The sequence below is a fragment of the Canis lupus genome, chromosome 2, assembly GCF_048164855.1.
Source record: "Canis lupus baileyi chromosome 2, mCanLup2.hap1, whole genome shotgun sequence".
Lineage (NCBI taxonomy): Eukaryota > Metazoa > Chordata > Mammalia > Carnivora > Canidae > Canis > Canis lupus.
This window is the reverse complement of record NC_132839.1, coordinates 53,209,396-53,223,701: the sequence shown is the minus strand read 5'-3', so window position 1 is coordinate 53,223,701 and position 14,306 is coordinate 53,209,396. Positions and strand designations below refer to the sequence as shown.

Below are 14,306 nucleotides of genomic sequence, written 5' to 3'. Positions count from 1 at the left end.
CCACAAATTTGGGAGCATTCAAGTTTTAAAATTTATTTCATTAGTTTTCATTCCATTAATTTCAGGCATGAGATGTTATGTTTTTTCCTGGACTAAAAATATATTTTCCCCTTGAATTTTAAACCATATGATCTGCTTTGATATAGAGATTTTTAAAAATATATTATTGATAGTTGGACAGTCTTTCTAAGAAACTATAGGAAAGTGAAAAAGAAGAAAAAAAAATAAAAATGTGATTACACAAACACAATTATCATTTTGATGTATTACTACCAGTCTTTTTTTTTAAGTCCTAGATTTTTTTTCTTTGTTTTTTAAATCATACTGTGTATACAGAATGTATCTTGTTTCTTTCTTTTTTTTTTTTTTTTTTTAAGATTTTATTTATTCATGACAGAGAGAGAGAGAGAGAGGCAGAGACACAGGCAGAGGGAGAAGCAGGCTCCATGCAGGGAGCCTGACATGGGACTCCAGGATCATATCCCAGGCCAAAGGTGGTGCCAAACCGCTGGGTCACCGGGGCTGCTCTGTATCCTGTTTCTTTTACTTACCGTTATGGTAAATATTTCCTCTGTTACCATGTAATCTTTGAAAATCACAGTTTTCCATTAGGTTTTTAATTTTCTGTCAATTTATCATAAAGAACGCTGTATTGAATGTGCACAGCTATTTTTCTGCATATGGGATTGCTTGCTTAGGGTAAATTTCTGGAAGTGTAGAAATACTTGGTGACGGGATATGTATTTAGTATTCATGACAGTTGTGAAAAATGATTGCTTTGTTATTATTACTACAAATAAGTGAGATACGTGATTGTGTCCGTGTTACTATTCTTTAGATACTGGCGTTTCTGTGGGAGTACAGGTAGCTAGCTCTGAGCCTGAAACAAGGAATGAATAATTTGTCGAAAGTTTTGATGAAAGTTGGCTTATCACTGATCCTGAGAAGAGTCAGAGGCTGCTCTTCTCCAGGAGATCCTCTGTTCTCTATTAACTCCTTTCTAATGCAAGGTGAAGCTGTTATTTGGGGGAAGTAGATTTGAGTAGAAATGTTGTCATAGAATAGTTATGCTCGTTTTAAACTTGTTTGGAAAGTCTTTGTTAACTTTTCTAAAGTAATTTAATGTTCCCATTTCAAATTCTGTTTTCTGCTTTTTGACAATATTTGTAGCCAGGCCAACTTGTGATGTGTGAGTTCTGTCTGACTTCCTTCACTATCTAGATTTCTATTTACAGAATGAGTTGTTTTTAGACGTGTTTTATCAGTTTAAAATCCAAGGCAGCATTGTGTGCCTGCTAACACAGCCTTCCTCACTGGTGCTTTATTTTAGGTTTAAAGACACTATTGTAAATGCCAAGTATGGAGGGCACACGGAGGCAGTACGCCGACTACTGGGTCAGCTCCCCATCAGTGCCCAGTCTTACAGTGGTAGCCCCTACCTTGATCTGTCTCTCTTCAGCTACGATGACAAGTGGGTGTCTGTCATGGAGCGACCTAAGACTTGTGGAGATCACCCTATCAGGTATACTGTCACTGCTTCAGCTGCTAACTGTCTGAGGGCTAAAGATGGCCCACTTTCCACCTCTTCTTCTTGGACCTCATTTCACTGTGATTGTGTCCACTTGTACTCATGGGTCGAATTGGAAGGATAGGCTATTTCTATAATGTGAGTGCTTTTGATCATGTAGGCCCTGGTCTCATAAATGAAGGAGTTTTGCTCTCCCTGGTCTCATAAATGAAGGAGTTCTGGTCTTTGCTTCTCATCAGAACATCCAATCCAGATACGTGTTGTTCCTTTTTAAAGGTATCCAGGGTAGGAAACCACATTCCATTTCATGATAGTGTTTATAGTTGAGACTTTATAATTTTATTTCACTCAAATTATTTTATCTCCTCATGTTACCTAGTAGAAAAGATAGCAGAGATAATTTGGGAAATAGGCAGTTTTGGAGAAACTCCTTGCTTCCTCACTTGAGAAATTTTGGAATGTAAACTACTGCATTATTGCTATAGAATGTCTTAGAATCAGTCCTTCCCTTACAAATGTCCATTCCCCAGTCTCCCATTCTCTCCGTTTTGGGAGCTTGTGATGTTCTGTGTACTATGTTAGGTACTAGGGAGAGTAACTGAAACCTCCACTGCAGGGTGATTTCAGGGGATGTGTGTCCCTGGAACCTTGGGCTGAAGAGCGAAAGGCCTTTTTCACTCTGCAAAAGGTGGTAGGCAATGTTTCACGATCCAGCTTTGTTGTGTATTAAATAGGTTTGTGTAACACATTCTGTACAGTTAATCACAGTTCGTGGTATTTCCTTTGGGAAATTGCAGTCATGTTCCAAAAGCCAGTTAACTTTTTTTTTTTTTTTAAATTATAGAAAGCTTTAAACATATAAAATGGGAGAGTATAGTGAACCTGCATATACCCACCATCCAGTTTTAACAGTTATCAACTCATTGTTAATGTTATTATCTCTTACCACACCCTGCCCCCAACTGCCACCCTTGATTATTCCGAAGCAAAACCCAGATTTCAGAGCATTATACTCAAATTTTGGTATGAATTTCTAAGACATAAAGACTTAGAAAAAATACAACCATTATTTTATCTTAAGAAAATTATCAAAAATTAATTAAGACCACCAAGTACTTAATTTTCACGTTTTCCTGTTGTCTTGTAAATATTTTTTTTATGGTTCCAATTTGTTCCCATCAGAATCTAAACAAGGTTCATACATTGCCTTTGGTCGCTACTCCCTTAAATCCATTTTATCCTGTAGGTTCTGCTTCCCTCTTTATTTTCCTTGCAGTGAAATTGTCCTGTAGTGTTACCCACATTCTGGTGTCTGCACACTATCCCTGGAGTAGTATTTATGATTTTTCTCATTCTCCCACATTTCCTGTGAACTGGTAGTTAGATGTAGAAGCTCAAACAACTCACTTTACCTTACAAGCCCTTTGTGTGTTGGAGACTGTGTGGGTAAGGTGAATATGGTTTTCCCATGTAAAAGCATATCATGGACTTCATGTGATATTGTCAAAGTAGCATGGGATACATTCCTCTCCTTTCTAACCTACCTTTCTAATTTGAAAAGAATAAGCTAAGTAACAAATTTGGAAGTGGCTGTTGCCCCTAACTAAGGGAGTTTTTCACTTATTTTTAATTTAAAATGAGAAATGTGAGGATATTAAAGGCATTGGAGGAAGAAATGCCATGACTTGAACACTTGTATTATGTATTCCATTCTGGTCTTTGTCAGTATGCATGCTTACATGTATATTGTTGTCATCCTGGTTAGCATCATCCTTTGTAGTCTGCTTTTCTTTTAGAAATGTTTTTTCATGTTGTTCATAGTCCTCAGAGTTAGAGTCTTAATGACGGCATATTATTCCCTCAGTTAGTTGTACCACAATTGATTGAACTAGTCCCCTGTCACTGAACCTTAATTATGTCCTGAATTTTTACATTGGAGCTGCACTAGAGTAGCTGTCTTTATTCATACACTATGTTCTCCATTTAAATTAAATTCTGAGGATGTAAATTCTTGGAAATGGAGTTACTGAGTCAGAGGCTATTAATATCTTTATGTCTACCATGTGTTTGCTTTCCAAAAGGGAAGTTATAGAGCTCTATAGTTCAAAGCTCTTCATTTTCTAGGACTTTCCCTAATTCAGCCCCAACCCCACTGAACATCTCTAGTTCCCAATACCCTAGGGTGTTTATTTTTACATATGGGAAAATGTCTTAAAGTATGAGGTTGAATGGAAGTATTAGATGAAAAATTAAAGGCTACTTAGTATTTTGTTTTTATCTGTGGAAAGAGGAACCTTCTAAAAGAATTTATTATTATTAGCACCATGCTCTAACCCACTAAGCTAACTGGCCGCTTGGTAAGAGTTTATTCTTAAAAGTGAAAAACTCAAATATGGGCTGAGATCTGTATTGTCGTGTATAGCAGCCACTCACCACGTGTGGATTGTTAAACACTTACAATGTGACTAGTCCAAGTTGAGATATGCTTAAGTGTCACACATCAGATTTCAAAGGCTTAATAAAAAAAAAAGTGAAATATCTCATTAATATTTGTTTACCTGGGTTACAGGTTTGGATACCAGGATTGGGTTAAATAAAGTATATTATTAAAATTATTTTCACCTTTTTCTTTTTAACTTTCTTAATGTGGCTACCTGGAAATTTAAAAGTATACATGTGGCTTAATTTCATTTCTAGCCCTGGCCTAGACAGTCTTGGGTCAGCTTTTCTGGAAAAGGGGAAGCTGTAGTTAAGGCTGTAACTAAGGGTCATCTTGGGAAAGAGAAATAATCCAATGACTCAGGACAGCACAGTAAAATTCATAATGACCCTGTGCATAAAATGAGTTGCTCAAAGGCAGTTTTGCGGTTCCAATAACTTGGGGCTGATGTAAGAGGAGATAGTGTAAGATTAAAAAATGAGTTGCCACATTCCTGTGCTGTGCAGATTTGTAGATGGTGGTGAATATCTGTACCATCCTCTCTTTCTCTCCTTGTTCTGTTTAGGTTCTATGCCCGGGACTCTGGTCTGCTCAAGTTTGAGATCCAGGCAGGCTTGCTTGGCCGCCCCATCAACCACACAGTGCGACGCCTTGTTGCCTTCACCTTTCACCCTTTTGAGCCTTTCGCTATTTCAGTGCAGAGGACTAATGCTGAGTATGTTGTCAACTTCCATATGCGACACTGCTGCACGTAGGTGCCTCACCAAAGTCCGGTTATCTGGTCTTCCAAGACATTCCCCCCTTCTCATCTCAAGGGGACTCTGAAGCAAAAGCTCCTGACTACCAGCTTTGTTGGTTCCAGACTGTAATACCTCAGATGGGGAGAGTCGGAGAGAGGAGTGAGGGTGTCTCAGTCTAATAGAATCTTTATCATATCCAACTACTACTGATTGATGGAAAGTCATCTGGTCTTTACCTTGTGGGAATGTCTAGCATTAATTAAGTCTGTTTAATTTTTGTTTTATATTGCATTTTATTGCTATGAAGATGAGAGCATTACCCCTTCCCCCTTGGCATCTGTTCTTTGGCATTATGGTATGCAGTCTGAAGCAGGGATGTCTTGTTTACTCACAGGGACTGTGTACATCCTTTCCACGTAGCCAACAACAGGGCTGTCTTTATAAAAAAAGAATAATAATAAAGCCTTGGTATTTTCTTACTTAAATATATCCCGTTTGATGATTGCCTTATGTCCTGATCTCACCAAATGCTTCTCACATCCGTGGGTTCTGGGAAGGACTGTGAAAGGGGCCAGAGGCCACGGCTCCAGCGGCCACCCTTGGGAGAACTTAGTGGTGTGTGCCTGCATGGAAGATTGTTCTCTGCCAGGACTGTTTTCTTCCCTGGGGTTTTCTCCTGGTAATTGTTACAGCTGGAGGAACTGGGCATAATTGTATGTTGTCATGTGGAAGCATGCTCCCATCTGTACCATCTGTGTCATGCAGGTGGAAGAGTGAGTAGTTCTCTTTGGCCATAGCAGATACAAACACTGTGTGGCACGTACGGCGATTGGGGAGCTCTAGCTGGCAGACACCAGGCGTCTCTAAAGAGATCAGACCGGTTGTGCCCGGATGGCTGAGCCATTGCAGCTCCTACAGACGCTTGCTGGGCCCCAGCCCACCCCCTTCTATATGGTCTCAGCTAGTGTTCTCCAGTGGGCTTGTCAGGCTGTTTATGTTTCATCTGCATAATGTATCCACTGTTTATGTAGTAAGCTTGTTCAGTAACATCTGACTTTGAAAGCAGCCTGGAAATGCTGGGTTTCAGAGCAGGTTGTGAAAGGAGCCATGGATGCAAACAGATGGATTCTGTATCCCTCTGCCATCCAGATTGACATCCCTTGGGAACATGACAAATGTAATATGAGATACTGATTCCCACTAAAAGCAGTTCAGCTAATTTCATCATCTTCAATATTGAACAACTAAATTCATTTTCATTTGGCATTCAATACAGGATTTGAGCACTTACTATGAATCAGGTAGATGCTGTGCTACTCTGTGAAGGATGAAGAGAGAAATAGACAAATAAAGAGAATTCTAGTGCAAAATGACAAAAGCCCCCATAGTGGTTACTTGGAGATAGTGGAGGAGGATGAAGGAGAGGTGGAGAAGGAAAGCTATCCTGGGGAAGGGCCATTGGAGCTGAATAAATGGAAGCATGTCCTGTGAACCAGGGCAGAGGACAGACATTTCAGGGAGAGCTCCAGCATGCCCAAAGACACACTAGCATGGACAGGGCCATTGGGATGATAACTAACACGGCTGAACACAAGCTATGGGGGAGGCCAGGGGAATGTGACTGAATCACAGAAGTCTGGCGCACAGTGCTAGAATTTTGTGCAGTGGAAGACCTACTCCGAATTTCACAAAGACCATCGTTAGCAGCCTGGAAGATGGTTTGGGGGAACTAGAGACTGGAGATTGGCTGACAGACCAGTGGTAGTAATCCAAAGGGGAATGGGAGAGAGGATGACATCCCTGGGCATCGGGAAGGGTGAAATACTGATTCTTCAAAGGTTATAACAACATCAGGGTCCCACAGCAGTCACACATATGTGGGACTCAGAGAATCTTCCTTTGTAGATGTACCTTACCTGCAGCTTTATCTTTGCACTGGGTTGCTCGATTGCACCTGAGGGACTCAGCAGCATGGAAGGAGCATGGAGTGTGAAGTTGCTGGGGTCTCAGTGTGAATCCCCCCACTTCCACCCATTAGCTGTGTGATCCTGGGTCCATTCCCTAATCTTTCTGAAGCTTAATTTGTACATACTTCCACCTTACTCATCCACTCTCCTAGTCAAATCTTAGGTCTTTCATCATGTCTGCCTACTGAGTGAGCAATCCTCATGTACCTTCCTTGTCTGTTTACTCTCCCTCTCCCTGGAATTGCCGATTGACACCTTCGTTTCTCTTCAAAACCCCTCCTGTTTCTCATGATCACCTTGCTACTGACTCCATGACAGCAAGAGAAACAATTGGAAAAAAAAAAAAAATACCATATCAACCATGTGACTTGCATATGCACTCCTTCCAGAGTGAAAGAGCCCTGCTTCTATAAAAGGCCAACTCCTCTACCAGTTCACTGGGTCCTCTCTCCTCTTGACTTCTCAATGTCCTCCCTCCTGCAATGATTTTTTTCTGCATCTTTCTCTTGATAGGTCATTTCAGTCAGTGCATTAGATGCCCTCTAGGATCTTTCCTGCTTTGGCCTCTGTTTTAGTTACCTTTAGTTATCACCCATCTCTCTGTTACCCCTCACAGAAAAACTTCTTGGAAGAGTTGTTGAAATTAAATGTTGTCACCCCACCACCCATTTTTCCTCAGCCCACTGCAGGTAGATTGTAGTGCTCACACTCACTGGAACTACTTGTCTAGGCACCAGTAACTTCGTGTTGCCAGTTCAGCACTCATCTCCTGTCCCTCTTCTACTCAGCCTCCCATCATTGGGCATGATTCATTTCTTTTCTTTTTTTTTTTTTTTTTTAAAGATTTTATTCATTTATTAATGAGAGACACAGAGAGAGAGGCAGAGACACAGGCAGAGAGAGAAGCAGGCTCCATGCAGGGAGCCCGATGTGGGACTCGATCCTGGGACTCCAGGATCACGCCTTGGGCTGAAGGCTGCACCAAACTGCTGAGCCACCCGGGCTGCCCCAGGCATGATTCATTTCTTAATCAAGAAACACTCGCTTCTCTTGGTTTCCATGAGTACATGTTTCTGGTTTTCTTCCTATCTTGCTGATTGTTGCTTCTTGGTCCCTTTGCTGTCTTTTCTTCTTCGATTCTATGTTTAGATGCTAAGTACCCCTGCCCTTGGCCTTGGAACCTCACTTCATTTCTTCTGTATATAATTTCTTTAATTGATTTCTTCCATTCCCCAGGTTTCAAATTCTATCCATATGCTGATGAGTCTCAAAACTATAACTCCAGCCCTGACCTCTTCATTCACCTCCAAATTCATATTCCCATGGCTTACATGGCATCTTCATTTGAATATCTAATAGATACTTCTTTTTTTTTGTAACCCTTTATTTTTATTTATTTTTTTAAGGATTTTATTTATTCATTCATAGAGACACAGAGAGAGAGGCAGAGACACAGGCAGAGGGAGAAGCAGGCCCCATGCAGGGAGCCCAACGCGGGACTCGATCCCAGGTCTCCAGGATCACACCTTGGGCTGCAGGCAGCACTAAACCGCTGCGCCACTGGGGCTGCCCCTCTAATAGATATTTCAAAACCACATCCAAAGCAATGGTCTTGATCCCATCCACCCATCTCCACCTCCAACCTGTTTTTCCTTCAAGAATTCCTATATGGCTTCAGTGTCTACCCATTGACTTCAGGCAAAAACTTAAGAACTGTTTTCAATTTTCTTTTTTTCTATCCCCCTCCACTCCCTGCACTGCTCGCACCTCTGACTTCACTCTGGGGATGTGCCCTGAGCAATCTAAACCAGTCATGGTAATCCTGTACTCCTTGTTAGTGACCAGAACTAGAACTTTGGTCGATAGCAATTGGCAGGAGGGATTGGTTTATGATTGTCATGTGACAAATCAGGTCAGTGATACTGTGAGGTAGAGGAACTGTTGGGGGAACCCTTTCTTTTGAAAATGTCAGTGAGGAACCGTGTGGCCCAAGTTCCACTCTCCACCGCCCTATGATCCTGTTCGAAGTTATCCGGAGAAGGAAGTTAACCTGGAGGGCAGAATGGAGAGAAAAGAACCCAGATCATAGATGACATAGTTGGTTGACTGGATCACACAACCCTGAAACCCACTCTACAGCTGGATTTCCAGTCCTGTGAGACAGTAAGTTTCCATACTGTTTAAGCCACTTCGAATTGGTTTTTTTGTTTCTTATAATTGAAAGCAAAGTAATAGATGCAAAGAGAAAGGCAAGTCCCCTGGGGAAAGACTCATGAAATTCCTGCCAGCTAGGTTCTTAGATTGGGTTTGAAAAGGCCTGACTGTGATTCCTGTTCTTTGATTTCTGTGAGATTCCTGGCTCCCCTAGAGCCCCCTGCATCCATACCTCAGGTGGCCTCTTGTACCTGAAAGGATGTAACTAAAATGAGAAAGCATGCAGCCCATTGAGCACTTGACCCATATGAACTTCGCAACCTCTGTGTCTTCATATTAACTTTGTTTCTAAAGAATTTAAGGCCACTCTTGGTAAATTCTAGTGCCTTCTCTCTACAGATATCCAGTGAATCTCAAGAATCTTTGGAGAAACAAGTTCTTTGCATTCAAAATGTTTAAGAAAAGTAGAGACTTCTGGGAATATATCTTTCAGATTTAATTCTTCCTGAAACTCTCCTCTCTTCCCTACTCTGCAGGGTCTGGCATGTCAACGATCAGTGCCAAGCTGCCCTGGACCTTTGAAAGGCTCCATTTAAATTTAGCAAAACCTCTTTCATTCTGAGTCCTTGTAGAGAAGCACAGTGTAAATCATTGAAAAGCCTAAATTAGATAATTTTTAAAAGAACGATAGCTTCATTATTTTCAAGTACACAGAGTAACTCCATCTCATCCATGAAGTGTTCCTTTGTAGAAGCCCTTAGAGACTTTTCCTTAATGAATGGATTATAATTATTGGTAATCAGCATAACAGTTCTCTGTGCTACGTGCTTCAAAAGGAATTGACCATATTAAGTGATTTTGATGTTCCAGAGGGCAATTTTATTTACAACATTCATCTGCTCAGTGTATACCCTTTATAGCTATAAACCTCTGTTTAAAAAAAAACAAAGAACAAAAAACTTTTGATGGCTCTCTCCATCATATAAGACATTTGATTACCAAAGGCAGAAATAATGTAGGAGGAGAGACATACATAGTGGGGCTCATTCTTTACCCATGGTGTCCTGACAGAAGAACCCCAGGAACCCCAAGTGCAGCCAATACAAACGCTGAGCTTGATAAAAGAACTTTACTGAGTTTCCATTCCTCCGTAATATGGGGCTGATGTTTACTTTGTAGGGCTGATATGAGCACTAAATGAGTATTAATTAAGCTCTTCATACAGTAAGTACTCAATACATGCTAGCTGCCTTTCTCTCTCTAGATTGCTTGATCTGTGTGGGAGGCTCATGCCTCTTTATTTATTTTTTTTTTTTTTAATTTTTTAAATTTTTTTTATTTATGATAGTCACAGAGAGAGCGAGAGAGAGACACAGGCAGAGGGAGAAGCAGGCTCCATGCACCGGGAGCCCGTTGTGGGATTCGATCCCCGGTCTCCAGGATCGCGCCCTGGGCCAAAGGCAGGCGCCAAACCGCTGTGCCACCCAGGGATCCCTAATGCCTCTTTAATATCACAGAGACCACCCAGTCCTGGTAGTGCCTCTCCATTCCTTGCTGACCAAGAAACACAAACTTGCCCCTTCTCCACACCCACCCTGCACAGGAGACTGGTGGCTTGGCTTTGGAGGTGGTGCCATTCTGCTGCTATGGCCTCTGTCCCCAGCATACCCCCGTCTGAGAAGATGAGAACATCCCTAGCCCTCTTTGCGGCCAAACACATTGGACTTAGAGGAGCCGTGTTTGCTGAGTTTATTGTTGTCAATTGTGAACATGTATTAAGCATTTACGATGGGGCATGAAGCTATGTAAGCACCTTGTGCTGGAAGGTATTCCTTCGTTTCATCCATTCTGAGATACATTTCTCAGCATTGGAGCATGTCTAATACCGATGTCTTATCGGTGGTGCTAGACCATGACTTGACATCACTACTGTTGTCACCTGTGCATGTGAAGGCTGGGCATGCTCTTCTTATTGTCACATCCCTGTTGAGTAAATGCCCTGTGAATACCATGTGTGTTAAATGTACATGCTATTTAAAATGTCTCCAGAAAAAATTATGCTGTGATTTGGTACTGAAATGAAAGGTTATTTTTTTTTTGAAAGGTTATTTTGTATATAGAAAAGTATGGAAGCAGAGCAGTGTGGTTAATTTTGGTCTCAATGAAGTAAAGTTTTGCACTGAAGGAATGAACATGAGGCCGTATCTCTTTGCAAAATGCAGTCAAGGGCTTTTAGGAACTAAGAAAGAAAGCAAGGTAACCACTGGCAAATGAGATTTTATTGACATGCTGAGATTCGTGCAAAAGGACTGCCTGTCAAACACCCAACAAGGCACATGAATGAAGGGAAAGCTATCACATGCCTTGGAATAAATGGAAGAAGTTTTAATCGAATAAGAGGCCTGGTGTGATCGATTCATGCAAAGCACAGGACTAATCATTAAGGTGTGAACCAATTTGTCAGAAACTTCATGCTGACTTTGAACAGAAGCTGATTAACTTCCAGGGGCCACATGATTCCAAATAGGAAGAAGGTGAAACTATAGCTGAAGTCAAATGAGAAGTGCTGATGACTCGGGGTTCATAACATGCCCCTAATGCCTCTAAAAAAAAAAAAAAAAGCCAGCCTGAAATGCTCTTTGGATAAGTATATGTTTTAGGGGTACTAGGACTTGTTTTAATCCAACACAGACATGGAAGTGACTGTCACAAGGGAAGAAGTCTGTTTGACTTACAGGCCTCTAGAAACAGGTCATGAGGGATGACTTGCTTCTATGGGGAAGCACCTGGGTCACTCGGGAGATAAGGGGAGCCGGGGGAAATGTGGGTGAGAGCCTTTATTGTGGTTTCTACAGGAAGGAACAGACAAGGCAAGCTGAGTAGGTTTGGGATTGGCTAATTGGAATAATTTTGATGGGCTCTGGAACGTAGTGACTGTCCCTAGTTGTCTGATACTTGGCTCTGAGGTATTAGGGCAGCTGGATAGTGGCCCAGGATGTAAGAGCACTATAGAGGAGGTGGTTGGGGTATTGGCTCTGTATTGATTGGTTTGCATAGAAAGTCACATTCCCAGGGGAGTTGTTACTCTCTCTAGGAATTAGCTAACTCTGGGAGGGGTGGTCCCTAGTAAGTGAAATCCTAACATGTCAAAGCATCAAAAATAAAAGGCATGGTTAATACAGTATAAAATAGTAGTTCCAACTAATAAGAAAGCATTGTCATGGTATAATTATCTGGGTTCTTTTTTGTTTGTTAGTGGCACATCGTTGGTAGCCAGCCTCCAAGATGGCCCACAGTGAGCCCACCTCTTAGGTTCATGCTCTTGTGTAGTTCCCTCTTACATTGTATCTGGGTTTCTCTGTGTGACTACAATACAGCAGAAGTGTGAGCAGGTCACTTTCAAGCCTAGGTTATAAAAGGCATTTCAGGGCTAGGCTTCCACATCCACTCTACTTCCCTTGAATCAACTCACTCGGGGAAACCAGCTGTCATGAGGATATTCAGGCAACCTTCTGGAGAGACTCACTTGGCTTCTTGCTAATAGCTATGTGAAAGAGACATTTTGGAAGTGGAGCCTCCAGCCTCAGTCAAGCCAACAGATGACTGCAGCCTTGTGGGAAACTCTGAATAGGAACCACTCAGCCAAGCCACGCTTGGTGTGGAGTCGGCTTGAGTTTCTCTCCCTCTGCCCCTCCCCCCCAAATAATTAAATCTTAAAAAAAATTATCTTTCTCCCTCCCTCTGCCCCTCTTGCTCATGTACACATTCTGTCTAAAATAAATCAATCTTTAAAAAAAAAAAACCAACAACAAAACACCTAGCCAAACCACTTTCAGATTCTTGACTCTCAGAGATTGTGTAAGATAAATGTTGTTTTAAGCTGCTGAATTTTGGGAGTAATTTGTCATATAATAATATATAATTAATGCAAATAATGGTGTGTTTTGCAATATGAAACCTTGTATTTGAAAAATGCCATATTATCCTCATTTTATAAATAAGGAAACTGATCTCAGAGAGACCAAGTGATGTGCTCATCATTACTAGTTAGTGGCAGGTAAAACTGTAATGCATCCTGTGTAATAATTAATTTAAATTTATATAGGTCTGGATATAGATAGGTCTAAACTGGTATTTTACTGATTACCAATAACATTAATAGGAAATTCTGCTGTTTTTGTGCTTCTGTATCCACTCCCTCCCTTATAAGGAGGATGACCAACAAAAGTATCTTTTATTAAAGGTTGAAAATATATTCCACATATTTCTCTCTTTACACTGGTGTGTTGATTGACTTACTTGTTCACTTATGTATTTGAAATTTATTGAGGACCTACGAAGTGTCAGGAACTAAGAACATAAGAATTTGGAAGCCAGAGACCCAACCTTTGAGCTTCTAGTCTGAAAATGTTTCCAAATACAGCCATGCCTCGGAGAGATTGCAGGTTCAGGTCCATAGCACTGCAAGAAAATAAATGAATACTCCGATAAGGCAAGTCAAATGAATGTTTTTGTTACCTGTGTGTATAAAAGCTATGTTTAAAAAAAAATTTAAAAAAAGCTATGTTTACACTATGCCATAGTCTGTTAAGTGTGCAACATTATGCCCAAAAGAGCAGTGTACATACCTTAATTAAAAAATACTTTATTACTAAAAAATGCTATCATCACTGCTTTCACTGAGTTATAATGTTTTTGCTGGTGGAGGGTCTTGCCTTGGACTGGTGGATGCTAAAGGTTGGCACAATTTCTTAAAATAAGACAACATGAGGTTTGCTGCATTGATGGACTCTCATATCACGAATGATTTTTCTGTAGCAGGTGATGCCATTTGATAACATTTTTCCCATAGTAGAACTTCTTTCAGAATTGAAGTCAGTCTTCTCAAACCCTGCGCTGCTATTTCAACTAAGTGTATGTGGTATTCTAAGTCCTTTGTTGTCATTCCAACAGTCTTCACAGCATCTCCACCAGGAATAGATGCCATCTTAAGAAACCACTTTCTTTGCTCATCCACAGGAAGCAACTCCTCACCCATTCAAGTTTGATCATGAGATTTCAGCACTTCTGTCCTTCTTCAGGTTCTACTTCTAATACTTGTTCTCTTGCTATTTCCACCACATCTGTAGTGCCTTCATCCACTCATGGCATGAACCCCTCAAAGTTATCCATGAGAGTTGAAATCAATTTCTTCCTGAATCCTGTTAATATTGATATTTTGACCTCTTTCCATAAGTTATGAGTGGTCTCAGTGGCAGCCAGAATGGTGAATCCTTTCCAGATTTTCAATTTACTTTGTCCAGATCCACCAGAGGAATTACTATCTGTGGTAGCTATAGCCTTACAAAATGCATTTCTTAAATAATAAGATTTAAAATTACTTCTAGGTCCATGGACTGCAGAATGGACATTGTGTTGGCAGGTGTGCAAACATGAGTCTCTGTACATCTCTGTCAGAGCTCTTGGAGGATCAGGTG

The 14,306-nt window shown here is 40.9% G+C and overlaps 1 protein-coding gene across 10 annotated transcripts in view; it reads left to right on the top strand.

The window, feature by feature from the left end:
- DET1 (DET1 partner of COP1 E3 ubiquitin ligase) overlaps positions 1 to 14,306 on the top strand; it is a 48,692-nt gene that overhangs the window by 15,363 nt on the left and 19,023 nt on the right. For 7 of the 10 annotated variants that reach the window (XM_072799346.1, XM_072799380.1, XM_072799354.1 and 4 more), the window contains 2 exons: positions 1,331 to 1,522; positions 4,534 to 5,193. The exons of 2 other annotated variants lie outside the window; for them this stretch is intronic. In XM_072799346.1, the coding sequence (XP_072655447.1) occupies positions 1,331 to 1,522; positions 4,534 to 4,723 (382 nt within the window). In that variant the 3' untranslated portion in view covers positions 4,724 to 5,193. Of the gene's footprint in view, positions 1 to 1,330; positions 1,523 to 4,533; positions 5,194 to 14,306 lie in introns of those variants that run through there. One more of the 10 variants, XM_072799404.1, reaches the window with a different exon arrangement.